General features: G+C 54.5%; 7 protein-coding genes across 7 annotated transcripts; 4 read left to right on the top strand and 3 right to left on the bottom strand.

Moving 5' to 3' along the window:
• Positions 1-369: 369 nt before the first annotated feature.
• ColSpa_09245 (putative RING finger protein) lies at positions 370-2,419 on the bottom strand (the record flags this gene model as incomplete). Its single annotated transcript, XM_049275457.1, has 3 exons — positions 370-1,852; positions 1,903-2,191; positions 2,248-2,419. The coding sequence occupies 3 exons, from the start codon at positions 2,417-2,419 to the stop codon at positions 370-372; spliced, it is 1,944 nt and encodes a 647-aa protein (XP_049131414.1).
• Positions 2,420-3,815: 1,396 nt separating this feature from the next.
• Positions 3,816-5,300, top strand: ColSpa_09244 (Cys-Gly metallodipeptidase dug1; the record flags this gene model as incomplete). The annotated part of the gene is made up of 2 exons (XM_049275456.1): positions 3,816-5,065; positions 5,120-5,300. The coding sequence occupies 2 exons, from the start codon at positions 3,816-3,818 to the stop codon at positions 5,298-5,300; spliced, it is 1,431 nt and encodes a 476-aa protein (XP_049131413.1).
• A 480-nt stretch (positions 5,301-5,780) lies between these two features.
• Positions 5,781-6,767, bottom strand: ColSpa_09243 (protein yippee-like; the record flags this gene model as incomplete). Its single annotated transcript, XM_049275455.1, has 1 exon — positions 5,781-6,767. One exon carries the CDS (start codon positions 6,765-6,767, stop codon positions 5,781-5,783), a length of 987 nt encoding a protein of 328 aa, XP_049131412.1.
• Positions 6,768-10,814: 4,047 nt separating this feature from the next.
• Positions 10,815-11,985, top strand: ColSpa_09242 (uncharacterized protein; the record flags this gene model as incomplete). Its single annotated transcript, XM_049275454.1, has 3 exons — positions 10,815-10,962; positions 11,038-11,716; positions 11,778-11,985. The coding sequence occupies 3 exons, from the start codon at positions 10,815-10,817 to the stop codon at positions 11,983-11,985; spliced, it is 1,035 nt and encodes a 344-aa protein (XP_049131411.1).
• A 796-nt stretch (positions 11,986-12,781) lies between these two features.
• Positions 12,782-14,502, bottom strand: ColSpa_09241 (imidazole glycerol phosphate synthase hisHF; the record flags this gene model as incomplete). Its single annotated transcript, XM_049275453.1, has 2 exons — positions 12,782-14,335; positions 14,380-14,502. 2 exons carry the CDS (start codon positions 14,500-14,502, stop codon positions 12,782-12,784), a joined length of 1,677 nt encoding a protein of 558 aa, XP_049131410.1.
• Positions 14,503-15,071: 569 nt separating this feature from the next.
• Positions 15,072-16,279, top strand: ColSpa_09240 (uncharacterized protein; the record flags this gene model as incomplete). The annotated part of the gene is made up of 2 exons (XM_049275452.1): positions 15,072-15,215; positions 15,263-16,279. The coding sequence occupies 2 exons, from the start codon at positions 15,072-15,074 to the stop codon at positions 16,277-16,279; spliced, it is 1,161 nt and encodes a 386-aa protein (XP_049131409.1).
• A 1,501-nt stretch (positions 16,280-17,780) lies between these two features.
• Positions 17,781-19,403, top strand: ColSpa_09239 (putative vacuolar protein sorting-associated protein TDA6; the record flags this gene model as incomplete). The annotated part of the gene is made up of 1 exon (XM_049275451.1): positions 17,781-19,403. The coding sequence occupies one exon, from the start codon at positions 17,781-17,783 to the stop codon at positions 19,401-19,403; it is 1,623 nt and encodes a 540-aa protein (XP_049131408.1).
• Positions 19,404-24,981: the final 5,578 nt, after the last annotated feature.

Raw genomic sequence — 24,981 nt, 5'->3', positions numbered from 1 at the left:
ATACAAAAAGCGGCCCACGCTTGGGTAAGATGCGTGAGAGGTACACGTCTGGTGTCCCGTTATCCCGAATGCCCCCCTCTCCCGCATTGCCTTGGTGGCACATCAATGGTGAAGCCCGATCCCCTTCGAGGCACAAAAGTATTCCACCCATACCCTACCGGAACGCCTCAAGACTTCAGAATAGTCTTGCCTAAATACCTCTTGAGGTTTTGAAGATTGTGTTATGCCGTGGTTTTCCAGAATGATATGATGATGATGATGATGATTATGAACCGTAATGCAATGCGTGTCGTCTAGTGTTACAGTCGAAGAAGCTATAGCTGGCCGTGGATGATGAAAAAGTCTGGCGTATAATCAAGTGATCGAAGCTCACAGCTCCCTGTAGTCACTGGGTCGGACTCGCTTCTGACGGTTCTGATGGCGATGAGGGTTAACCGGTCTCCGGAAGTAGGCATCCTCATCATTGCTCGGCTGCGTGAAATTGTGACGTTGCTGTTGGTTGAATCCGCCCATGCCACCGCCGTTCATACCGCCGTTCATACCGCCGTTCATACCGCCGTTCATACCGCCATTCATGCTATTCATTCCGCCATTCATACCGTTCATACCGTTCATACCACCGTTCATGTTGGGATTAAAGTTGTTGTTGCCGTACATGTTGTTGCCCATGTCGGGGAAGCCGCCGCCGTTCATGGGGTTAAAGCCGGGCATGCCCATCATGGGATTCATCATACCCATCATTGGCATTCCCATGTTCATATTGCCCATGTTGGGCATATTTGGCATATTTGGCATGTTGGGCATTCCCATGAATCCGTTCATCATGTTCATGCCGCCGAAGCCCATCATGGGGTTCATGGGCATGCCATTCATGCCGTTCATACCGTTCATCATCGCTTGCTGTTCTTGTTGTTTTTGCATGGCCTTCGGGGCCTTGGGAATCTTTGGGTTCTCCATCAACTCATCAGCGGGTCGCTTCTTTGAGCTGGACTCGACCGATGAGGCACGATCGGCAGGACCAGTTGGGGCGTTCGCTGGTGTGGCCGATGCTGACTTTGGCGTACCGTCGTTTGTTGGTGCGGCGGCGGGAGCAGCGGCAGTGGCAGCGGCAACGGATGGCGATTTCTGGGGCGTAGGCGACTTTGTGGTTCCGTTCGCCATCTCTGACTTGACGTCCTCTACTTTGTCCTTGGGAGACGAGGCCGCTGCCGCCGGCGAGGCTGCGGCGGGGCTTTTGGCCTCGGTCTTTTCCTTGAGGAACTCCTTGATCTTGTCGGCAGCCTCCTCATCAGCCTTCAGGTCGTCGATCAGGACACCTTCCGTAGAGCAGTTGGGGCAGATGAAGTCCGATTCGATGAGAGCATTAGTTATGCAATCATTGCAATACGTCTTCTGGCAGCACGGGGTCTTCATTGGTTCTATGAACATCTTCTTGTCGATCGGGCACTCGAGTCCCTTCTCCTGCAGCTCCTTGTCTCCCATAGCGATTGCCTTGGCAGCGGAGGCTGAAGACTTGGCCTTGGCCTGGAACTGTTCCCACGATGCCTTGTCAGGCTCGGCGATCACAAATTCTCCTTCAGCATTGACCATAATGCCTGACGGTCTCTTGGTCTCATCGTCTCCGCTCTGGGCAAGGGCGACCGACTTGTCAACCGTCCGCAAGAACGATCTCGGAATACCAGTCGTGCGCTTCACACGCGGACGGTTATCAAACTCCGGGTCATCGTTTGTTGGGCACAGCTGGATCCAGTGACCCTTCTCTCCACAGCGGTAGCAGATGTAACCGTTGGGCGGGTCGTGATCAGGCACGTTAGCTGGCTTCTTGGAGCCTGGTTTGAACACTGGGGTTTGACTGTAAACAAGTTAGCTAATACCGACTGACGCCTACACGTGGAAACCTACTGTGACATCTCTTCTTGCTGGGCCGACCACGACTCGGTCTGCGCCTGGAACATAGCAGCCATCTTTTCTTCCTCGGTCATAGCGTTGTTCATCTGGCTAATGGCGTTGGACGCCGCCTTGGCCGTGGCCGTTTTTGTCGTTTGCTCCTTGCGAGAAGAGTTCTTAGCAGCGACAGGCATCTTGCCAGAGACATATCGAGCACCACGGCCTGCGCCAGGTTTCGCAGCTGGAAGGCGACGAGCGACAACTGTGGTCGATCTGGGGATAATCGTGGTGTCATCGTCGTATTCTGGAAGTTTGTTAGAACAGATTACTTGCAACCCACATAACAGCAACAAGACATACCTTCACTGCCATCCTCAGAGTAAATGGCGAGGTCAAAGTCAGTGCCGTCGCCTAGGCCACTCTTCAAAATGATGTCGCGCTTCAGCTCGAAGACGGAAATGCCGGTGCCATCGAATTCAACTCGCGTCGGCTCCTTCTGCGACTTGAATTTGAAGAAAACGGAGGACGCCATGATGTCTCGTGCTTCGTAATATGGTCACAAATGTAGACCAAGATAATACGTCGAAAGCAATACTGTGCGTGGTCAAGTTTTGAAAGCGGCGATGGCGATGATAAATAAGCGAGCGACCACGAAGACGCAACGCTACCTTAAGGTGAGTAGAGAGTGACTTGATGCTAGTAATTTTTCTTGCTTTTTGCGTAATCTCTCTTGCGCTCAGCACCTCTCAAGAGTAATAGAAAATCAATTCTGATTTACTTGCAAGAACAAGGAAATAGGGTTGTGGAGTGTAGAGAAAGAGTACAATGCCAAAGAGGCCGACACCAGTTGGAGAATAGGCAGCCCTTTGAGTGAATCCCTCCTTACATCCAAATCACCTCGACACCACGCGTACCATCAGTCGAGAAGCCTCAGTTAGCCAAAGCAAGTTTCCTGGTCAGTATTCCGTTCGATGCGAGGGTGATCGCAGACGCTCTTGTATCTGGAAGGGGGCAAGGTCGAGATGAGGGAAAATGGTCGCTGCTGAGCGAGCGGGCACTTGCGTCGCTAGTCGGTGGCAGTTCGGGGCGTGTCTGGTCGTCTATTCGGCGGTAGCAAAAAGTTGCACAGCCGTATAAAGAGCGGATGGTTCGCAGCAGGGCGCGATGTCGCGGTCGAAGACTCAGAAAGGAAGCGATGTGGTGGCTGAGATGTTCGTGGAAGGAAAAAGAGGAGTAGAGCAAAGGGGGAGGAGAAGACATATAGCCGGCTTTGATTGCAGGCAGAGACGGAGAAAGGTGCACCAGGGAACCCACTTGAGTCCTGCCACCTGATTCTGTAGCACAATGCTGGGCAGGTCGCCTCCAGTGCCGGGGCAGCTGGGTGGCACGTGAGCTGCCGGAATTTCTAAGCAAGAGTTTCTCCGCGATCTGGCACTTCGAGTGGATCTTCAAGTTGAGTTCGGCAAGTGCCGTTGTGATCACAGCCGCAGGCTGAGTCATCCACTGAGGGAAGAATTCGCCTACCCACAAGTCACGTGCTGCAGCACGCAAAAGTTCTTTCGCTGGGTCTTAGCGTCTCCACGCCTTAGCAAAGAGCAGGTCCCTTCTTGCTGATACGCCGTTGCTTGCCGAAGCACGCATTGAGATAACCCCGCCATCCTGAGTAGCAGCTGTGGGTAGGTGCATGTGGTGGTACTCTGGTGTTCCCTCCCGGTGCAGCAGAAATCTGGTCAGCTCTATTGCGCCCGATGTAGAAGGTCCAGTCCGGCGTCATGCCCCGCACCTCATTGTTCAGAGGTCTTGCCCGCCCTCAGACGACCAGAAAGTTTGTTCCTACATCTCCCAAATCCCTCCCGTGTTGGCAGTCGATATCTCATTCTCGCCGTCACTACCTCTCTCCAGCAATACAAGCACACCAAGCTCGCAAAATGGCTCCCCAACTTGACGGCTACTTCAAGCAGGTCGACGCCGACTCTGACCATTTCATCGAGCGCCTCCGGAAGGCCGTTGCGATCCCCTCCATCTCTGCCGATGTCGAGCGTCGTCCCGATGTCGTCAGGATGGGCGAATGGCTCGCTGCCGAGCTGAAGGCCCTTGGTGCCTCTGTCGAGCTTCGACCCCTCGGCGAGCAGCCCGACAAGCCTGGTCTGCAGCTGCCCCCCGTCGTCCTTGGAAGATACGGAAGCGATAAGAACAAGCGAACCATCCTGGTTTACGGCCACTACGACGTTCAGCCCGCTGAGAAGACCGACGGCTGGGCGACCGAGCCTTTCGAGCTGTCCGTCGATGATAAGGGTAGAATGTTTGGCCGTGGTGCCACCGATGACAAGGGACCCGTGCTTGGCTGGTTGAACGCCATTGAGGCTCACCAGAAGGCCGGTATTGACTTCCCCGTCAACCTTCTCATGTGCTTTGAGGGCATGGAAGAGTATGGCTCTGAGGGCCTTGACGACCTTATCAACGCAGAGGCCAAGAAGTACTTTGCTGACGCCGATGCTGTCTGCATTTCTGACAACTACTGGCTTGGAACCGAGAAGCCCTGCCTGACCTACGGCCTCCGTGGCTGCAACTACTACTCTGTCGAGATCTCGGGCCCCGGCGCCGACCTGCACAGCGGTGTCTTTGGTGGTACTGCCCAGGAGCCCATGACTGACTTGGTTCGTGTTCTCGGCTCTTTGGTTGATACCGATGGCAAGATCCAGATCCCCGGCATCAACGAGCAGGTTGCTGCTGTGACCAAGGAGGAGGAAACTCTCTACGACGGTATTTCCTTCACCATGGAGACTCTCCAGGAGTCCCTCGGCAGCAAGACTACCATCTTTGAGGACAAGAAGGCCACTCTCATGGCCAGATGGCGCTACCCCTCCCTCTCCGTCCACGGTATTGAGGGTGCCTTCTCTGCCCCTGGTGCGAAGACCGTCATTCCTGCCAAGGTTACTGGCAAGTTCTCCATCCGCACCGTGCCCAACATGGAGATCGACGCCACCAACGAGGCTGTCTACAAGTACGTCAATGAGCAGTTCGCGAAGCTCAAGAGCAAGAACACCATGAAGGTCTGGGCCCAGCACACTGGCAAGTGGTGGGTTGCTTCGCCCAAGCACTGGAACTTCTCTGCTGCCGCCAAGGCCACCGAGCGTGTCTGGGGCGTGCAGCCTGACTTCACTCGTGAGGGTGGAAGGTATGAAACCCATCTCTTGTGCGCTTCTGAGTGTTTGCTAATAGAATGATCTAGCATTCCCGTCACCCTGACTTTCGAGCAGGCCACTGGCAAGAACGTCCTTCTTCTGCCTATGGGCAGCTCCACTGATGGCGCCCACTCCATCAACGAGAAGCTGGACAAGCGCAACTACATCGAGGGCATCAAGCTTCTTGGCGCCTACCTGCACTACGTCGCTGAGGAGCCCACCGCATAGATCGGCACTGAGTCTGGCGAGATCTTACACCAAAATCAACTAGGAACCGCGATTTAGGCCATGTACATTTAGTCAGGTGTGCTTCCAAATAACCAATGGCGGTCGCGCTCGGATTGTAGGCCGCTTATGCCGGCATGCTGTAAGCGCAAACATAGCGCGGCAGTAGGCCATCAGCCGGTTCATCAGGTTGTTGCAGATTTGCTTCGAGTATTCACTGCAGGGGTTAAATCATAGGTCACGTAATCAAAATACCCAAACAAAGTCATATCAACCATGGTCCATTTGATTATTTCTAGATGCGAAGGGTATTATATCGTGAGGTGTCATACTAAATGTCTGGCAGTCGTGGTATTGGTCGTGTGTCTCATGTGCCAGGAAACCCAAGAAACCCAAAAACGCCGGTGGGTAATGAAGCCAAGTATGGCAGGGGCTATATCGTGAAATAATTGTGGGAGGGGGTATCACAGCTTCCTCGAAGCTTTACTTCTTCCGCGCCGCCGTCACTCGGCGGTTTCGCCTCTTGGCTACGACCTCTGGGTCCCAGTTCCCAGAGAACATGTCCTCAAGGTCATCCTCATCCTCGGAATCAAACACAACCTCGACCTCGTCCTCTTCTGACTCACCCCCCTTGCCAGCGCCCTCCGCGGCGTCGGCATCATCCTCTTCGCGCCTGTCGTCGACCTTCACCTCGTCACCTTCTTCGTCGGACTCCTCATCATCCTCGGAGACATTGTAGTAATCAGCCGAGACGTCCTCCCAGCTGCGGAAGGGCACGACGCGCTCCACCTCGAGGATGAACTTGCCGACCTTGTACTTCTGGCTGAGCTCCTTGGCGTCGACGTACTTCCAGCCGAGCTTGGCGCTGCAGAGGGCGCAGGTGATGTCGGCGACGACGTGCCAGCCCGTGACGAGCTGGCGGTTCTCGCACTTGCCGATGCGGACGTTGGCAAGGGACCCGGGGCCGGCTGGGCCGTTGTTCGTCTTTGCGGGCGGCGCCACGCCGCCGGAGATGGGTGCGGAGGGTGGAGGTGTCGGCGCGACGAGGTATGCGCGCCCGTAGCGGCCCGTGAAGCCTTTGCTAACGATCTGGGAGGAGAAGGCGACATCGCAGGAGCAGGTTGAGCAGCGGAGGGTGTCTGGTTGGATGCGCGCCAGGGAAGGGCGGGAGGGTCTGGTTCTCGCGGATTTTGTGGTCGTAGACAGGCTGTCAGTGGCTGTGGTGGGGGTGGTTATGGCATCTTGGTATGACGGCGGTAGCGGGGGGCTGTTTGGCGGGGTTACGGTCTCGTCGGTCGTCGACGATGTTGGCGAGGAGCTAAGAGAAGGCACCTGGCTTGCTTCTGGCGTTGAGGCAGAACCCGATGTCGATGTCGAAGTCGTGGAAGCACGGCGACGAAAGGGGATGTTGAAGCTGGGGAGGAGGTAGGTCGGGAACGTGGGCCGGGAGACAACGATGTTGGGCGCCATCGCGATGATTCTTTTAAAGGGAGGCCCGCTCTGCCTTCGGAGCCCGATCCGAAGGCGTCGTTTGGTTTCTTTGTTGGGAAGATTCGCTAACCTATGCACTATGGCGTCCGAGGAGTTGCTTTACGTGGGAGAGGGCGGCGATCGTGGAGGGTCCAACCATGGTTCTTCAACGCGCAGGAGTGTGTTGAAGAGGAGGGATGTAAGTGGCACAGGGACTGTGGACGGTTCAAGGCGAGGAAGGCATGACTTTTGGGACGACAAGGCTAAGGGTTTTTGTTTTCTCCTTCTGCAGAGATTGGGTTCTGCGCGAGCGGAGGGGCTGGGTTTGGGGGGAAAGGTCATGTACAGGTGCCCCGTGTGATGGAGGGTTGGAGGAAAGGCGCAAAGGTAGGAGGAGCAGGGAGGAGAGAGTGGGCAGAGGGATGCGGCACGAGACAGCGGACACGGCGGGATGGAGGGGTCTGACTACTCTTGGGGGCCGGGCTGCTCGAAGGGCAAGTAAGGTATCAAGGTAGAGCGAGTGTATTGGTGTAACGGTGTAAGGCGGGCGGCAGTCAGCGATTCGAGCGTCACTTGTTGTTCCCTGGTCTTATTACCGTCCCGTTGCGCGATAGCCCCCCGCCTGTTTTGCGGTGAGGGACGACGTGTGTGAGATATCAAAGGTCTGGGCGGACGTCGGACATGCGGGTATCAGATCGGTATCTCGTTTTGCTGCGACACAAGGCCGGAACCTGCGTATGCTCTTTTACACCAGATTAAGCATGGCGGAAAAAAGGAACTGGAGGAGGGTTGTGCATGTACAGCCTCCTCCTCTCTTCTTTGCTAAAGCTCATGGGAGAGAGGATGCGAACGAAAGCCGACCATCTCTTGGAGCATATGGTACAGTCTCAGATGACACGACCTTCGGAGGTGCGGGCGGCGGTCTCATCGCATGGGATGGGCGATCAGCAGTGCGCGGTACGTCCGGGCAGGCAGATTGCGTTGGCTTAAAGATGGTGTACAGTATGTCCGGCGTCTGCTGTGGCTCGACAATTCTCCACTCGCCTCTCGATTGCTGCAGTGCAGCCCGGCGTTTATCGATAACGCAAGCGTGAGCCGATAAGAGGGCGGGAAGAGGTGGGGAAGGGCGGGTCGTGGGTATACTTGGGTTTTGGAGGTTGGCGTCGGCAGCGAGATGGGTGAGTTTTTGCAGCTGTGGTGTGTGTCACTAGACTCACAAGCGTGGATGATCACCTCATCTGGCCGCCATCAGATGTGACCTCCAAAACCTCCAACGACTGGTTGGGAGGGTGTCATGGTTTGGAGGAAGGGGTCCCCCCACCTCATTTCTTGAAGGAGAGAGACACTGGAGGGCGCCGTGCTGGAGACGGCAGCGCCTGAGAGGGCGGGGAAGAAAGTCAACTCAAAAACAGCTTCTGGAATGAGCGACGTTTTGTTTCGGAATTCCTGAGGTTGTTGATAGTGGGTGCGGGTGATCGAGGCTGTGTTCCGAGTACCTCTTGGTGGGTTGGAACTGGCATGGAGTTGCCCGTCGGAGGTGGCGGACGAGATCATTCCAGCTTTTCGCTCGGGTTCGGTGAGTGAGGGGTGATCATATGGCCCGTTGTCGTAGTTCGTGGCGGCTGACCGAGCTTGGCCGATGCCGACCTGGATATCTCTCTAGCTAGGTATCGTGACTGCGCCCTTCTTACTCCATTGCTCGCAACATGGTACTTGACTGCCTCACGCCTTAGCCAAAGATGGACAACACACTGGCCGGTTATTCTTAGTCTACTGTGATGCATCAAACTCACCATTGTCAATAGGCGAAATGTCCACCACTTATGCGACTCAGAAGAAATGCAACAATGAGCGACCTGGGCGATGACTCGCAACCAAGAAATTGTGGGGGAGCAGCCGGGCATCAGAACGGTCAAATGACCCGAACGGAAACACGGACCCCAACCCTGCACACGTCCACTTTCCACTCATTGCGTCCTCGCTCCCATAGTATTCGAGGGGGGCATATTGATGATTGGCATGGCATCCTTCCTAATCCCGGTTTTATTTAGGTGGTGACCAAGGAACCAACCGTCGTCGCGCTATGCTCCCGGGCGCTGGCCTGTCACGATTACACGGCCGAGGGCGCGGAAGTGGCCTCCGACCATGCCGGGCGCCGGGGACTCACACAACATCGGGGTTGGCATTGCATCAACGGCCGAATTGTTTTTACTAAAAGTTCTGCGTACCACGACGCGACGCCGGGCGTCTGCATTAGAGAGATGACGAAGGACGTCTCGAAATTGGGGATGGAATGATGACCCAAAGGCTAACCCTATGTCCCGATGATTCGATCTCTGCGCTTATCTGTCACTGACGCGCAATGATCGATAGATTGGGTGTTTGAGATCCATTTGTCGGAGTTCCTCGCCTTGGCCAACCTGTGACTCAATAACTCAGAAACTGACAAACCGGGACACAGAGGGCAAGATTACGCATTGTTGTGGAATCCATCACCACACAGGAGGCAAACACTGTGATACTGTATGGCGCATCATCGTGGCCAAGAGGGAGAGCAGCACACCGTTCCCATCGAAACAGGCCCATCCAAAATGCTGGGTTGGTGCTGGTGCTGGCGCACTGAGGGGCTGGGCTGGGTTTGGAGCTGTCCACGTGCATACGAAGTGCGTCCCACGGCCTTGTTCGATTGGCAGGCGCCCGCAGCCAGCATGTCAAAGTGCCAAGCGCCGCGCCGCCGGACCCGGATTGGGAGCGTCCACCCGACTTTTGCTGATTGCTGGCGAGAATCGAATGGAGGGGACGGGACGGTCTCTGTCGACAGTCCGTCCCACTGGCCCGGAAGCAATTGAGGCAAAATGAGACACATGGAGTTATTGGGGGCTAGAGACGAAGAGGGCGAGATGTTCCAACAAACGGTCAGACTTTTGAGCCTGGAATCTGGAAAAGCCCAACGCTCGTGGGCAACGGAGACCAATGCAATGCAGCCCAAGAGAAAACGTGCTCGCTCGACAGTGCAACATGGACGTCGCGCATTGCCAATGGGCTCCAGCCGGTTTCGTCAGCCTAGGCTAGTCGTCTCGGGCGCCCCCCATTGCTGAGACCTCGAAGCGGGAACAATGAGCAGGCTGGAACCTTCTCCAAGACGCACCTGACAATGTTGGTCAATGGCAAAACAAACAGAAGGAAAGGGGACCCTGAGGATTTGGCATGGCGATGTATGTGTGCATGTACGTAAACTTTCAGACGTCGAATTCCAGACCGATGAGTCGAGAGTTTATTGTTCGACTGGACGACTGGGAAACGAGCCAAGACGTGGAGGTGGAAGCATGCAGTGCATTGGAGGAAAAGGACATGGGTCCGCCGCGGAAAGGAAGGGGTGGAGAATAGCCACGGCTGATTATGACTGTATCTGAGTGGTCCCCTTCTCCTCACCTCCATCCACTACTGGTGGGCTTTTTTGAGTGGTCGCCCCCCTTTTGAGGTAAGCCCCTTGGCCGCCATTGAGTGCAGCTTTGGGCTGTGGTTGCGCTGCAGCAGGAGCCTGCAAAGACCTGCCGCACTGTGGTCCCCTTGAGTTGGGTTCTCCGCCACGCTAGATGTTTCCACAGTTTCTGAGCAATTCCTGCTGTGTCTCCTCTTGGGTTTTTATTCACCGACCGCCCGCGCGCTGACCTTTTCTCGTCTCTTTCCAATCTCCCCCCATCGCTTCACCGCTGATATATCTCGCCTCACCCGCAACTACCGCCGTCCCAAAAAGAATTCAAGACGACCAACAAATCTTCTCGCTCACGCTACCAAAACAACAAGCAATCAACCATCATCGACAGCCTCACCAGCTAAACAACACACGCAAAACCCAATTCGCTCGAATCTACTCCACCCTGACCACTATCGTCGCTACCTCATCCGCCTCACTTTTCAGAAAAGTCCGCCACCAATCAACCCCCCCCATCGACGAACGGTTCCGAATTCCCGAGAACCGACTCAATCCTCAATATCAAAACCAACACAAAGTTTCCAGCAACCAACCCCGAGAAATCAATTGCAATGGCGCCCATGAATCAGCAGAGTAATTACTCTAGTAGTAATTATGGTGAGGCCATTGTCCGTCAGGCCAATGTCCTCGCCAGCTGCTACATTGTCGATTCTGCCGCGACTCTTCGCGGTCTCCACTACTGCACTACCGGGGCCGCAGGTATGTAGCATTCTCCCATTCCACGGCACATGATCATGTCTCTACTCCTTCCCCCGCACGCATGCCCATCTCCAGCCTCAATCTCGAGACAAGAACGCCGATCGGTCGGCTTGTCTCTCCTTCCCCGTCATCCCCACTCCCATGCATTCTCGCTCACCCGAAACTCTGGAAACGCCGAGACTGACATCTGCTATCAACAGGGGCCGAGTGGTATTCCTGAGGTCCCCTCCTCAGGATTACCATCTCCTCCGTCAAGTCCCCCCCTCGCGGCTATCACGGCGTCCAACGAGCTCGCGCTGCTTCCCAAGGCCAGCAGCAAGCGTCGCGACGCCGTGCCAGGCAAGCGAATTAGCCGCCGAGGGGGGGCGGCACTCTCGATCAGGGAAGAATGTGAAAGGTTCTTTTGCGAGTCCATGAGGGCTGTGTTCCGCGGTGAGACGGACACTGGCCCCCGTGGCTCCGGCCTGCATCAGGGTGTTTATAACAACAATGGCAGCACGAACGCAACAATGCTGCAGACTCCGCCGCCCGACGAGGACCTCGCCGTCCAGCCGCACTCCTTTGGGGGTCGGTGCGAGGTCGCGGACGGAAACCCCATGGCGTCTTCCGCCCCGGCCCCGGCCACGGCGTGGTTGGAGGTGTGGGACTTCGCCGGCGGTGCGAGTTTCCGGGCCTTTGTGGCGGACGACGGGACCGAAAAGTCCCTGTTCGCCTTGTTTGACAGGAACGTCATCGGACGTGACCTGAAGCCAGCGTATGTATTTTCTTTCCGCGGCCTCCCGCCTCTTCGAGTGTTGAAACTGACATGTCTCTAGGCTTATGGCGCTGATGGAATTGGTCGACGGACCCCTCGATTGCCAACACCTGGTCATCTGCATCGACCGGGGCATCGAGGAGGAGGACGCGAAGTCGCTGATGAAGAGCCTGCAGTGGGTTGGCTTCGAGCTGACGACGCTAGACCACTGGGCACGCGATGTGGACGTGACGAGCAACCAGTGGCTGTTTATGAGCATGGAGATCTAGCATTACCCGGGCCTCGTCCGTTCGCGTTTTGTCTTGGGTTCTTTTGGGTTCATAAGCTAGGCAGTTTGGGAGTTTCCCCCTTGTTTTCATCTCCTTCGGCTTCGTCGTGGTTTTACCCCTTTACGGTTCAACTCTCTACTTTTGTCCGCCGTTCGGCTTCCGTACCTTGCGTCCTCGACAGAGGGCTTCCGCATTTACTTGTTCTTCTCTTCTTTGCGTACAGAAACAGCTTAGGTTTAGGACACCACCAGCATGGCACAGGTGGGGGGGGGGGGGGAAGGGCACCGTCAAAAAATGCATCAAGCAGAAATTGGATTTCAGTCTCGTGTTTTCATGGTATTTTCTTTTTCTCTCTACTGTACCAGTATTCGAGAGTCAAAAAGTTGGTGGGACTGTTTCCGCTTCTCCTCTTTTTTTTCCTTCACTCGGCCATGGAGTTTCATCATTGCTGGTGGGGAACTTTTCTCATCTTTGGATCGCTTCATGGGATTGCTTTTTCTTGGGCTCCTTGGGATGGTTCTCTTTTTTGTTTCTTTTTTCCCCGTCCACTTTGGTAGTGGGGGGAGCAGTTCGTAAAGTCTGGTTAGGGGTTATTGACGTATACCATCTCTATAATCGGGCGCGCACTCGTCATATCGGAACCCCAGGCTTGTCCGTAACACCGCAGTCAAAAAAGCTGAAACTTTTACAAACGTAGTCTCTTCTCCAAATGCTGTGCTTCATATCATGGTCTCCCCAATTTTTTTTTGTGAAATACACGGTTTTTGTGGACATCGCGCCGTAGGCCGGTGTTTGTTTATATGCTCTCCTCAAACTGCCTCACCTTGAGCCCCTTTTCGCGCAGGAAATCCTTGACCTGCTTGACCGTGTACTCGCCGCGGTGGAACATACCCGCGCCCAACGCCGCGTCGGTCGTCGTCTTCTCAAACACCTCCTCAAAGTGCATCGGGTGGCCCGCGCCGCTGGACGCGATGACGGGGATCTCGACAGCCGCCTTGACCTGGGAGATGAGCTCGAGGTCGAAGCCGCTGTTGGTGCCGTCCTTGTCGATGCAGTTGAGCAGGATCTCGCCGGCGCCCATGGCCTCAACGGCCTGCACGAGCTCGACGACGTCCATGTCGCGCGTCTCGCGGCCGCCCTTGATCGTGCACGCATACCAGCAGTACTCCTCGCCCTTGGGGCCCCGGGTCGCCGTCTTGATGATGTTGTGTCGCGTCGCGTCGGGCTTGGGCACGTACACGCGCTTCGGGTCCACGGAGACCACGACGGCCTGGTTGCCGTAGGCCTTGGAGATCTGCTCAATGGCTGTGTTGCCGAACAGCTTGCGGCCCGCGCCGTAGTACTCCTCCGCCGCGAGCACGGCATCGGAGCCGATCGAGACCTTGTCGGCGCCCGACTTGAAGTACATGGTCGCGATCTCGAGCGCCGAGACCTTTGTGCCGTCCGTGTCGACGGTGTCGCGGATGCCGCCGCCGATGGTCAGCGGCACAAAGACGGTCTCGGAGGTGCGGCGCAGGATCTCGAGCATGGGCACGTCGACCAGCGGGCAGTCGCGGAAGCTGGTGATGTTGAGGAAGGTGACCTCGTCGGCGCCCTGCTCGTAGTAGCGCCGCGCCATCTCGACGGGCTTGCCGAGGTTGCGCACGTTGTTGCCCTCGCCCTTGTCGCGCACGTCGTACTGGTCGCCCTTTGTCACGACGAGGTCGCCCTGGTCGTTTGTGCGCACGTCGAGGCAGGCGATGACGCGGCGCGTCAGGCCGTCCTGGAAGGGGACCGCCTCGGCGGAGGGCGTGATGACGGAGCTGCCGCCTGCCAGGGCGACGGCGCCGGAGCCGTCGAGGAAGGCGCGGAGGCAGCGCAGACCAGCGGCTCCCGACTTCTCCGGGTGGAACTGCGTCGCGAAAATGTTACCCCTGGCGAGGGCGCCGACGAAGGTCTCGTCGCCGTAGGTGCCCGTCGCCACGGTCCAGCCCTGGGCCTCGAGCTCGCCGCGGATGTAGGGATACTTGTACGTGTGGACGTAGTAGTACTTGGAGTCCGGTTTAAGGCCGTAGAGACTTGCGCCGCCCGTGTTGGCGCTGTTCCAGCCGATGTGAGGGACGGACTTATCGGACGACTTGAAGCGGTCGAGGCGGCCCTTTGCGACGCCGAGGCCGGGGACGTCAGGGTCTTCAGCCGAGCCCTCGAAAAGAGCTTGGATGCCGACGCAGATGCCCATGAAGGGCTTGCCTGAGGCGATGTGGGCGGAGATGGCGGGGAGGAAGCCTGCTTGGGCGAGTTGGGAGAGGCAGTGGCCAAAGTGGCCGACGCCTGGAAGGATTAGTTTCTGATCGCGGGCCGTGGTGGTTAGCTTTAGACAATTGTTGAAGATATTAATGGTTGTCAATGACATACTTCTGCTGAAGGAACATCTTCGGGTCTCCTAATCCACTCGACTTCGTAGCCGACCTTCTCGATGGCGTTCACCAAGCTACGCACGTTGCCCGCAACATAGTCCAGCAGGTGGACCTTTGGCATGGTGGGCAGACTGGATCTCGATCGAATGGGAGGCTGGGTATATGATAGATAGAATGGAATGCGAGTCAAGCTTCAGAACGAGTGGAATGCGCCGTTATAAGAAGCGTAGTTCGCCGGGGAATGGAAGGAGCTGTGAGTCAAGTGGTGGGATGTGCTAGTAGTCCGCCCTTCCCTCAGAGTCATTGCAGGGGAAATTTACTTGCGATAGCGGGGCAGAGGGGTTGCGAGCAACACTGTGAAGACCAGACGCAGTGCCCCGCATCAGACCGGTACCTAGAGGCCCCTGTTCAATTTACCGTTGCCCTGTCGTAATCTGCCGCCGGGTTGACTGGGGCAGCAGCTTCCTTGAACAGGAAATCTGCTTCAATCAATTTGATTGAGCTTCCTCAAATTTTCTACACTGTAACCACCCTTCTAAAGATGGGCTTCGCAATTAAACCTGGAGCTCCCTGACGTATTTTACGACTTCGATCTGGGTGACATCGACTCTGAATTTCGCGCCGAATCGAATTCGATGCACGAATTCCACTATTCGGTCGGAGTCTTCTTCCACAGATCGACGCGATAACATGGCGACCAACGCGCCCACATCTTCAGTCGCGCCGGTGATGGCGGCGACGGCGCCTGCGGACCAACCACCCAAAGCGCCCACCAAGACCGACGATGGTGATGAATCGGAGTGGGAGTACGAGTACTCGACCACTGAGACCGAGGTAGGGCTGTCGTGACAATCGCGGCTCGAATATGCAATTGCTAACAGGCCCAGACATACTACCTGACTGTCGACCTCTCGATCCCCCAGCTCCTACGCCGAAAGCGAAATGCACCGGTCTCCGGTCGGGGAGGTTATCACTACAAACACTGGGCAGGCCCTCACCGAAAACCCGACGAGCCGAAACACCACCGCATCCTGTCGGACGACGAGAACGATGACGAGCCCACGGCGGAGCCTGAGGAAGACGAAGAGATGGACCAGGGCCAGATGGATCCGAACGCTGACGGCTTCGACGCAGACTTTGAGTCTGACCCGGCTGCCGACATACAGATCCTGGACCTACACTCTGACAAACCCATGTTCGCATACAAAGGGAAGGTTTTCGAGGGGCAGTGGTCACGCAACCTGGGCACGGAGGTCATCTTCACAGAACACGATCCGGAAAATCCCATCCCTGCTCTACGCCATCTCCAGGGTGGTGTGGACATGCTCGCAGCCAGCTGGTCACGCATCAACACAATGGAGAGGCGGCTGGAACCGAAGCATGAGGCGGCAGCCAAGGACGACCCTTTGAAGGAAATCAGAAGGCAGAACGGAATCCATATACCCATCACAGCAGACAAAACAGGCGAGCGAAAACGACAGACAAGGTTTCTGGAGAATCTAATGGCGCTGAAGGTTAAAAGGGGCGAAAAGGACGAAGTGACAGTGTACGCGCATGCAGCTCCGAAGCAAATCAACGAGGGCACGAACAGCCGAAGGAAAAGACGGAAGCCGTTGCCGGACGGCAGGCCGAAGAAGCGTCGGGGTCGCGGAGGCGGCGTCCGCGGGAGAGGTGGTCTATCGACGATGGAGGTCGGGTCTGACAGCAAAGCAGAGCCAGGCAGCGCAGCCGAGGCCGCGGCTACTCGAGAAGGAACCTTGTCTACGCCTACGCCAATAACATGGGCAGACCTGAGTGGACATGCCGAAAGGGCGGGCACGGCTGCAGGCCCCAACGACGATGATGAAGCAAGCGAGAACGACACTGATGACTACGAGGAAGGTGGGGACCTGGAATAGGCAATCTGAGCATACGCCCTCCAATCTGTAGACGAGGTGTATCTGATCGACGGCACGAACTTTGCACTCACGACTGATCTCGCGATCCTAGTTGAGCACCAGCGTAGCCAGCTGGGGGCAAGCGTAGCCGCTTTCCAATTAGACAGTGCCTCGGATGGGACGGTGAAACTACGTGACGGTATTACGAGGCCTGAGGGCCCTCCCGCGGCCGGGCACTCCTGGGCTAACACATGGTTTTGTGGAGAGACCTGCATGTAGGCATGATGTGGTCAGGCTGAAGAGAGTCGGGGAAACCGTAGGCCCGGAAGCAAACCTCGACACCACAGGAAACCCCAACGGCTGCACTTAGGCAGCAGACTTGACGAACTACCACAGTATGATCACCCGGAAGTCTGCAACGCCTGCGGCAGTGGATGCGCCAGAGGGTCCGCCTCTGTATGGGCGGTGCTTGGACCGAGGAACCGCTTGTGAAAACCCCATAAGAACGAGGGAATTATCTGGAAATAAGAATAAGAATAAAAGGCCTCAAAAACGGAGGAGCTTCCTCTACTAGTTACATAATAGTTGGTGGATGCCGGCAGACGGTTGAGCCCTGCGTGAGCAAAGTCATCCCGGTGTGTCACTCTCGAAGCACCTACAGGCGCACCCACAGCCAGCTCACATGCAATCTCTTTACTGGAGAATGCCGCTCGTGATGGCCACAGGGATCGCCTGGTCGCTACGCTGCAAAGACTCGGCGACGGGTGGAGGGCAGGGCCAGCGGCGCGGCAAACGGGACCTGGCAAGCCGCAAGCCTGGCTTCTCCTCGTGGGAATCTGCAGGGTTCTGGTTGGTCCCGCAGATCTGAACCCTCCGCATGAGGTACCTGGAACCTTACCGCATTCCTCGCTAAGCACCTGAGCTGCGAGGAGAGATACCTGCCTCGGTAGGGCGCGTCCCGCAGAGAAACATGTACCTCTCCCCCTTCTGTTCAATACAGATCCCCATTCCTTGGTCGGGTGGCGGGCTGCATCAACGACGTCCAGCCAGTGGGACGTCCATCCGCCCCCTCCAATCCGTCCCTGATTCCCTGCTGCCGCTGTCGTTCTCACCGTCGCCCGCGCATCCGCTAGGTCCCGTCCAAAACCCAGCCCAAAGCTTGCTGCAGCCTTTCCCTTTCTTCCTCGTCCTCTTGTCCATAAACTTTCCTCGATCAAGACAACACAAAACACACAAAACACCATCCAAGGGGCCTCAGCGTTCCGTCGGCCATGCATATCCGCTCGCACCTCCCACCTTCGACATCTTTGTAGCGGTTCACACTTGGTGATGCTGCACGAGACTCCGCTGGCTTCCGCAAGACGTGCCGGCATCCCGAAGCCCCTCCGAGCCATCATCACTCAGCCTCCGTAGCCACCAATACCATATTACCAGTCGACGCGGCCCAACCGCCCTTCGATTGCCCGTCTTTTCACGAAGCACACCTTAAACTGCGCGGCCTGGAGCCAACACGACCGTTCCGATGTATTACCTACGCCGCATCACTATCCTCTTCGCCCTGCTAGCCTCTGTCTCGTTCCTAGCATGGTTCCTGCCTCGATACCTCAATCCGAACCCGCCAGACCCCGTCAAGCAGCGCGAGGACAGGAGATGGGTTAACAGCAGCCCCTACTGGCTCGACCGCCAGGCCTGCCGATGGCTGAGTCTTTGCGGTGTTCACCATCTCTCGTGGGATCCTGCCTCTCTCTTCCCCTACAAGAACGACTCCGACGCCGGCGACTTGCGCCTAGAGCTGAGGTCCCTCGATGGACGGCACTCCGGCTGGGAGACAGCACCCCAAAAGCGGTCGCCGCGGGACGACAAGGAGGAGAGGAGGAAGGTTTTGAAGGAGATCCCCGGCTATGTTCTCGAGTATGCGCCGCTCGTCCACCTCTACTCCGGCGAGAACTTCTGGCCCTCCGACATCGCCGAACACATTCGACACATGACGCCCTACCTGGAACAAGAAGCTTTGAACCGCTCTCTCGTTCTGTCGGAATTGCATACACTCAACAAGGAGGACGGCATGGTCTACCTCACAAGCGACGATGACGTCGAGCAGAGACCCGAGTGGCTGCACAGCCACGTCGGTATTCCCGAACCCTGGAACGATGAGGGGGACGACGACGGAAGTGATGATCACGATAACAATGATCGCCCGACTGAGGATTCTGATCGTCCGCAACCTCCCACAGAAGACACAACATGGTTTGACGTATCTCGCGATCACCCTGTTCACCGCATCTCGGACCCTCGTCGCCTAGCTCCACAGTTTGCACCCGCCTCCGCTCGTACAGGCGGCTTCCACCTCCGTCGCCGGGACCAGGACCAGAAGCCGATTCCCGACACACCAACTCACAAGCCCAATCAGGAAGGCTATTCCAAGGCCCCCGCCGTTCTCGTCATCGTTGACAAGGGTTCCGGCATCGTCGACGCATTCTGGTTCTTCTTTTACTCGTATAACCTCGGTCAGACCGTCCTGACAATTCGGTTTGGCAACCACGTCGGCGACTGGGAGCACTGCATGATGCGCTTCGAGAACGGTGTGCCCCGTGGTATTTTCTTCTCCGAACACGAAGGCGGTCAGGCTTACACATATAACGCCGTTGAGAAGCGGGGTGTTCGCCCAGTCATCTATTCCGCCGTCGGATCTCACGCCATGTACGCGCAGGCCGGCGACCACCCCTACGTGCTACCCTTTGGCATGCTGAAGGACGTCACCGACAAGGGCCCTCTCTGGGACCCCGCAAAGAACGCCTACACCTACTGGTATGATTACGTCCAGGATTTGGACGAGGACCTTGATCTCGACCTTGATGACGAAGTCGACGTGGCTAGCGGCCATCGGAAGGACAACCCCACCAGTCTAGTCCCGACGGCTGAGAACCCCGACGCGCCAACTTCATGGTTTCACTACGCCGGCCCTTGGGGCGACAGGCTCTATAGTCTTGCCGACATGCGCCAATGGCGTCTTTTCGCCCAGTATCATTACGTCTCCGGGCCGTTGGGACCCAAGTTCAAGCGTCTTGATCGCGAGAAGCTGTGCATCACCAGCCGCTGCCGCATTCTCAACAGTCTGAAGCCGGGGCAGACTTGGTACAGTTAGGCAGCTGGAAAGTAATAACTAAGAAATGTACCAGAAAAGAAAGAATCCTCACGGGAACTGTCTTACGCTCGTTACGACACTCATTTCATTTTTATTTAAACGACAAACGCGACAACGGTCTCTGGTTGTCTACACGTAGATAAGCTTTCTTCTGCCAAGAGGAGGCGTCAACTGGGGCGCCTGGGTATTGGAGTTTTGCGGTGCTTTCTTGGACTAGCCTGGGCTTGATACCCTCAAACCATATTTAACTAGACGACTTTCATACGTGGCTTTTCACCTCATGCATGCGATGTATGTGAAGTGACTTCTACTCGCGAACCGTTATAGCACAATCTGCTGTAGCCGCATATGGGCAAACTGCTGGTTAATCTAGAAAAGGCAGGCTATTGCAAGTCGTTGGTGCCTATCTGGCCAGGCATCGTGCCACTGAGCATGATTTATGTGACATTGCCTTGATGGCTCCGGTATATTGCTGCCACACTTGGTCCTATACATGCTGCTGCTTCCACCTTTCCCGGTACATATACAGCTGCTCATACCGATGGCTGTCAGTCAATGACATACACCAAAAAGACTTGCCAGTCTTGAAGCAGCGAATGTTTGTAACAGGTTCTCAGGCTAATCAAATGGATGCCAAGACAACTAGCTGAAAAGCCTTGACTTCAAGAATGCATATTGATAAAGCCGGTGATAGTCAACGAACGCTTGAGGCTCCTTACAACCGTTGTTGAGGGCTTCAAAGACTGGTCCACTATGCTCTTCCTTCTGGGCTTTTCATCTACTCACAATGATGAATGCTGATATCATGATATCACCAAGAGGCCCTTCGACTTGACTTCCGCTATATTCTTTGCTCCAGTCACTTTACCGTGCTCCTTGCCCTTATGGAACCCTACCCTATCACCTACTTTGGTCTTGTTGCAGACAGGAACGATGCAAGAAACAAAACTATCTACGCTCGCTTCTGGGTCTTCCTCGCTCAGTCGCTTCTTCGTTTGTAATGACGGCAAAGAAAAATCAGTTATTCGAGCGTTTGGCCGACTCAACATATCCAGCACCTGCTCACGTAGACTTTCTAATTATTTAAGTAAATTGACCATCGTAGTGATTCAATGAAATCTGTAGCGTTCCCAGTAATCGGTTTTAGTCATACAGTCAATTGTTATGAGGAAAAATGCGATAGACAACATCCAGCGATGAGCACAACAGCATAAACCCTCACTACCAGACGCCAACCAGATGAGACATTCTCATTTTTGTAACGTTAATCGTAAGCCCAAGCAATATGATTTACCAGACGCTGGGTCTTCAACCCCCTTAGGGGCCATTTCATCGAGCTCCGTGTAGGTGAGACTTGATCTTTCTGTACCGACTAACAGCCCAAAAAAGACAACATAGAGCCACCAACTCTAGGATGAATATGGTGAGAGGACCACCCGATTGTACATACGCAAGTGCGTTGCCTGTGTGTTCCATATCATCGTTACCAATCATCGTATTTGTCGCTGCATTCCCAGAGTGGTCTAGATACCAGAAGTGCTTCGGGTCACCTATACATTCTCCTAGAGTGGTTGGCCGGAATCCCTTTTCTAGAAAACTGTCCAACAGGTAGGTAATATTCTGGCTGTTTGGGCGCCAAAGACCACGAATCGGGACGAAGAAGGAGTCTTTCGTTGGGTTTGCTGTCTTGAGCTTCTCAAGAATTTCAGATTCCCAGCCGGTGTTTTTGGTCGAACCTTGATCGAAGTCTTCTAGGTCATCATCCCAGAGGACCAGTCGTTGGCCATTTACGGTTAAGCTTTCGACGCAACCGTTGCTCACGCTGCAGCCGGTGGATGATGCCCGAACGTATACAGGCTGGAGTCCATCTAGCAATGAAGACGAAGAGAGAAACCTTTGACGAGCCTTAAGAATCGCATCGTAATCCGCGTTCTTGAACGAGCCATGTGTAGTGGTACGAAGCCCGATTAAATGTCCATTATCCAGCAGCTTCCTCACCTTAGATTCCCAACACCCCTCACACGCTTTGTTTGTGAACATAAGGGAACCACCAAAAAAGAATGTGGCATAAGCGCCATTCTTGGTAAACAAATCCACCGTTTCTTCCGCATGATCCCAAGAGTAATCGTCAAATATGAATGCTACAGTGCCTGGGACCTTGAACAATGTCAGATTTAGCATGCAATTTTGTAAGGTCATGTGACTTACGGTACATTTGCGAATGACTTGGCCATGCTTAGTTGGTATGCGGAAACTCATTTCTCTTTTCCAAGTATTAATCCTGGTTGTCCAGTAAAGATTGAGCTATTCTGCTATTCGTCTTTGCAAAGTCCAATAAATTCAGGAAGCTGAAAAGTGGTGGGCAGGGGAAAGATGGAAGGGGTTCAAGCTGATATCTGAGAGTTTCTGAGATTCTATAGCAAATAGCTTCACCTACCCCTTGAAGAAGTATAGTGGCGTCGTAATACGACTCCCACCGCCTCGGCTGTCAAAACTGTCCTGCAAAAGGCGTTGCTCCACTACTCCATATCAGGTATCGCTCCGAAAGCTTAAATAAATGAAATAAGCGCTGAGGCATTTGACACAATCTTGCTGAACGCTGTACGGTCCGTCCCCGAGCTTATCTGGCCTGCTCAAGGGTCCAATGTAACCTCCATCTGTTTCTCAAAGGTTAATATCCTTATTTGGGCTATCCCGTCGGGTGCGGCAAGACGCCATTTTTGCCGAGGTGCGGAGAATACCAGTCAAATTCGCAGCCAGTTGTTTCTGATCCAGTAGAAATTGTCATATGCAATGCTAGTTGGAGGAATACTGGAGGAAATCAACATGGCGTCGTGCCGCACCCGATGGGATACTTCAATAGCTTCGTATTCGGCAGCTAGGTACGAGCCCAATATCATTTTCGGAGGCTGGTCGAAGCATTTGTGTGCGGTTATCAGGTCTAGACAAGGGATGGGAAAAGCGTTCTCACGGCGCCCGCGGGATATCTCCTTCAAAAATTTGTCTTGTTCTGATCATGCATCCCAGTAACTTCTGTGAAAATAGGTAGAGGAGCAGTTGAGACTATGAGCATTCTTTTTATAAGTTTCATTTGCAATAGAAATCTGATGCTATTTCTTACCCGGATCTACCTGAAAGCTGAAATAGCAGATCCTGCCAAGTACATCATCTTGTCAACCAACTCTGACTTCTTATCGTACATAAACCAATAACTGAAGCCCAACAGACGAAAGTAAAGTTGGCAACTGTCGCGAAGCAGGAGTACTGCAATTTCAGCCTCAACCTTGAGTATGCTTGGTCGATTAGTATACCCTGAGATATCACTGTCTCTTTGGTCTGATTCGTTGCGTCATAATTGTCCCCACGTAGAGCATCTGCCAGTAAGAGAAGGCTAAACCAAGTCGCAAAGACGATCAGACTTCCCAGGTTCATTGCCGTAGTCCAGGGAGAAAAGTAAAAGCCTCGTAAACATGCGAAGACGACCATGATATAGGACAGGTTCGCTATGGCAGCACAGATGATCATCAGCATGGGATGATAATCCGGTTGCCTGGCATTCGCCGCCTTGTTGAAATCTTGTTGCTCCAGGTCGGGATGTGAATTGGTAATGCTCGAGGGCTGATGAACGATACGAGAGGTGAAGAGCCTAATGGCATCGTGGAAAGCCAGCCGTATAAGTCCAAGCACCCAATAGGTGTGGTTACTTCTCTCCCACCGAACGTACATTAGAAACGCCTTCCAGAAAGTTTCGGGCGCAACTGTATATCCAATCGCGTTGCTTTGGTATTTCAAGCGCCAGCCATCTCGCAAGAGGCCCAACGTAAGTTGAACATCCTCTCCATGCCGCATCACCTGGCCTAGGAACTTGGTTTTCACAAGGGCCTCTGCGTGCGCTAGGATGGCTTCCCGTCGAAAGGCAGATATGGCGCCTGGAAGAATGGTGATGAATCCATACTTTGACTGGGCCGCTCGCGGGATGTTCCCGTTTTGCTCAAAGAGACAGTCCAGGATGCGTGGTATGAAGCTATCCCAACCAGCAGCGTGGATATTGAAGACGGAGAGATGGCCGGCGACGCCTCCGACATCTTTTTCTAGAACCAATGGGCTAACTATGTTTCTGAGAGCGTTTCGCTCTAGAATGGTGTCAGAGTCGAGTGTGACGAGTATCTCGTTTCTGGCTACCGCAAAGGCTGTAAGTATGGCTTGACGTTTTCCGCGGTTGACTTCATGCTGTATGATCGCGTATAGAGCTGGAGGCTCGGACTGGAAAGCTCTTTGAATATGAGTCCACGTGTCGTCTTGTGAGCCATCATCGACGACGATGACATGAATTTTGTCCCTTGGGTAGTCTGATGATAATACAGAGCAAATTGAGTTCTTGACGAAAGCTGATTCATTATACGCTGGTATGATGACGTTAATCGTGGGAAGTTTGTCGTTGTCTTTGACGCCCTGGATGGGCTCGTAGTCTGCCCAGCGAGATATCACAACAAGAAAGTTGAGCAAAAGTATGCAAGAGCTGATTCGTAGAACGATGTCGAAGAGTGCTAGAGCCTCTTTCGCCTTGATAGCAGTGTAATGAGATGCAATGAAGGTGAGAATTATCCCAAAAGCTACTATGCGACCGATAGTGGCCCGAAAACACAAGACGGTCCTCATCCTGCAAAGTTTGAAACTAAGAGATAGAGAGCAAAGATTAGCAGCGTGCTGCCACGGTTGACCTTCATCACCATTTTGTCTTTCACCCTCTCTGGGCCGGCCAACAGCGAGTGACTCTCGTATCTCACGCGGTCCACTCCGTGTTTGCCACCGAGATTGACAAAAGCAGAAAGAGAACCGACGTGCAGCTCGGTTAGGGACAATGAATCATCGTGAGCGCTTAGTCTCCTGCAATGCTACGACATAAATCGGAAACTCTTTCACCGCCCTTTCATTCCAGCTTTTGGATACTTGTGGCGGGAACAACATACTACGTTGCGATGTTCTAGGCCAGGTCTCCCTCAATGGCCGTAGCAAAGCCCCCGGTAGCCATTGACAAAAATCAAACTCTAAACCTAAGGAGTCTAGATTCTCCTCCATTCTGGGGCTAGCACTTTCTGGCTTAAATCCAGACTTTGCCTCATCTGTTCAGCCGAGGATTTCACTTCCTTACTTGTGTGTATGTTTACCAAACGGAAGAAAATGCTCCAACTCATTGTACTACCCACAATCACCAGTCTGGCCCTTTTGGTAGCCAGGGTCAGCAGCCACGGGCTTATGCAACATCCAATTCCGTTCCCTAGCCAACTTGAAACCAATTACCCAGTTGCTAAGGACGGATCAGATTGGCCGTGCAAGGGAGATGTCAATTACGATTGGTCTGGGGTAGCCAATATATGGGAGAGAGGCTCATCTCAATACCTGCAGTATGTCTATGATAAGCACGCGTTTTCCATCAACCCTACTTGAGACGTCATTAATAGTTTAAACAGAACTATGGGAGGCGCTTCACATGGTGGGGGTTCATGCCAAATCTCTGTGACACGGGACCTCAAACCCACCCGAAAAAGCCAATGGAGAGTTATTCATTCCATCGAGG

Source organism: Colletotrichum spaethianum (assembly GCF_022836535.1).
Source record: "Colletotrichum spaethianum MAFF 239500 DNA, contig27, whole genome shotgun sequence".
In the NCBI taxonomy this organism is placed as follows: domain Eukaryota; kingdom Fungi; phylum Ascomycota; class Sordariomycetes; order Glomerellales; family Glomerellaceae; genus Colletotrichum; species Colletotrichum spaethianum.
The sequence above is the reverse complement of the archived record's forward strand: the minus strand, read 5'-3'. Positions and strand labels throughout refer to the sequence as shown.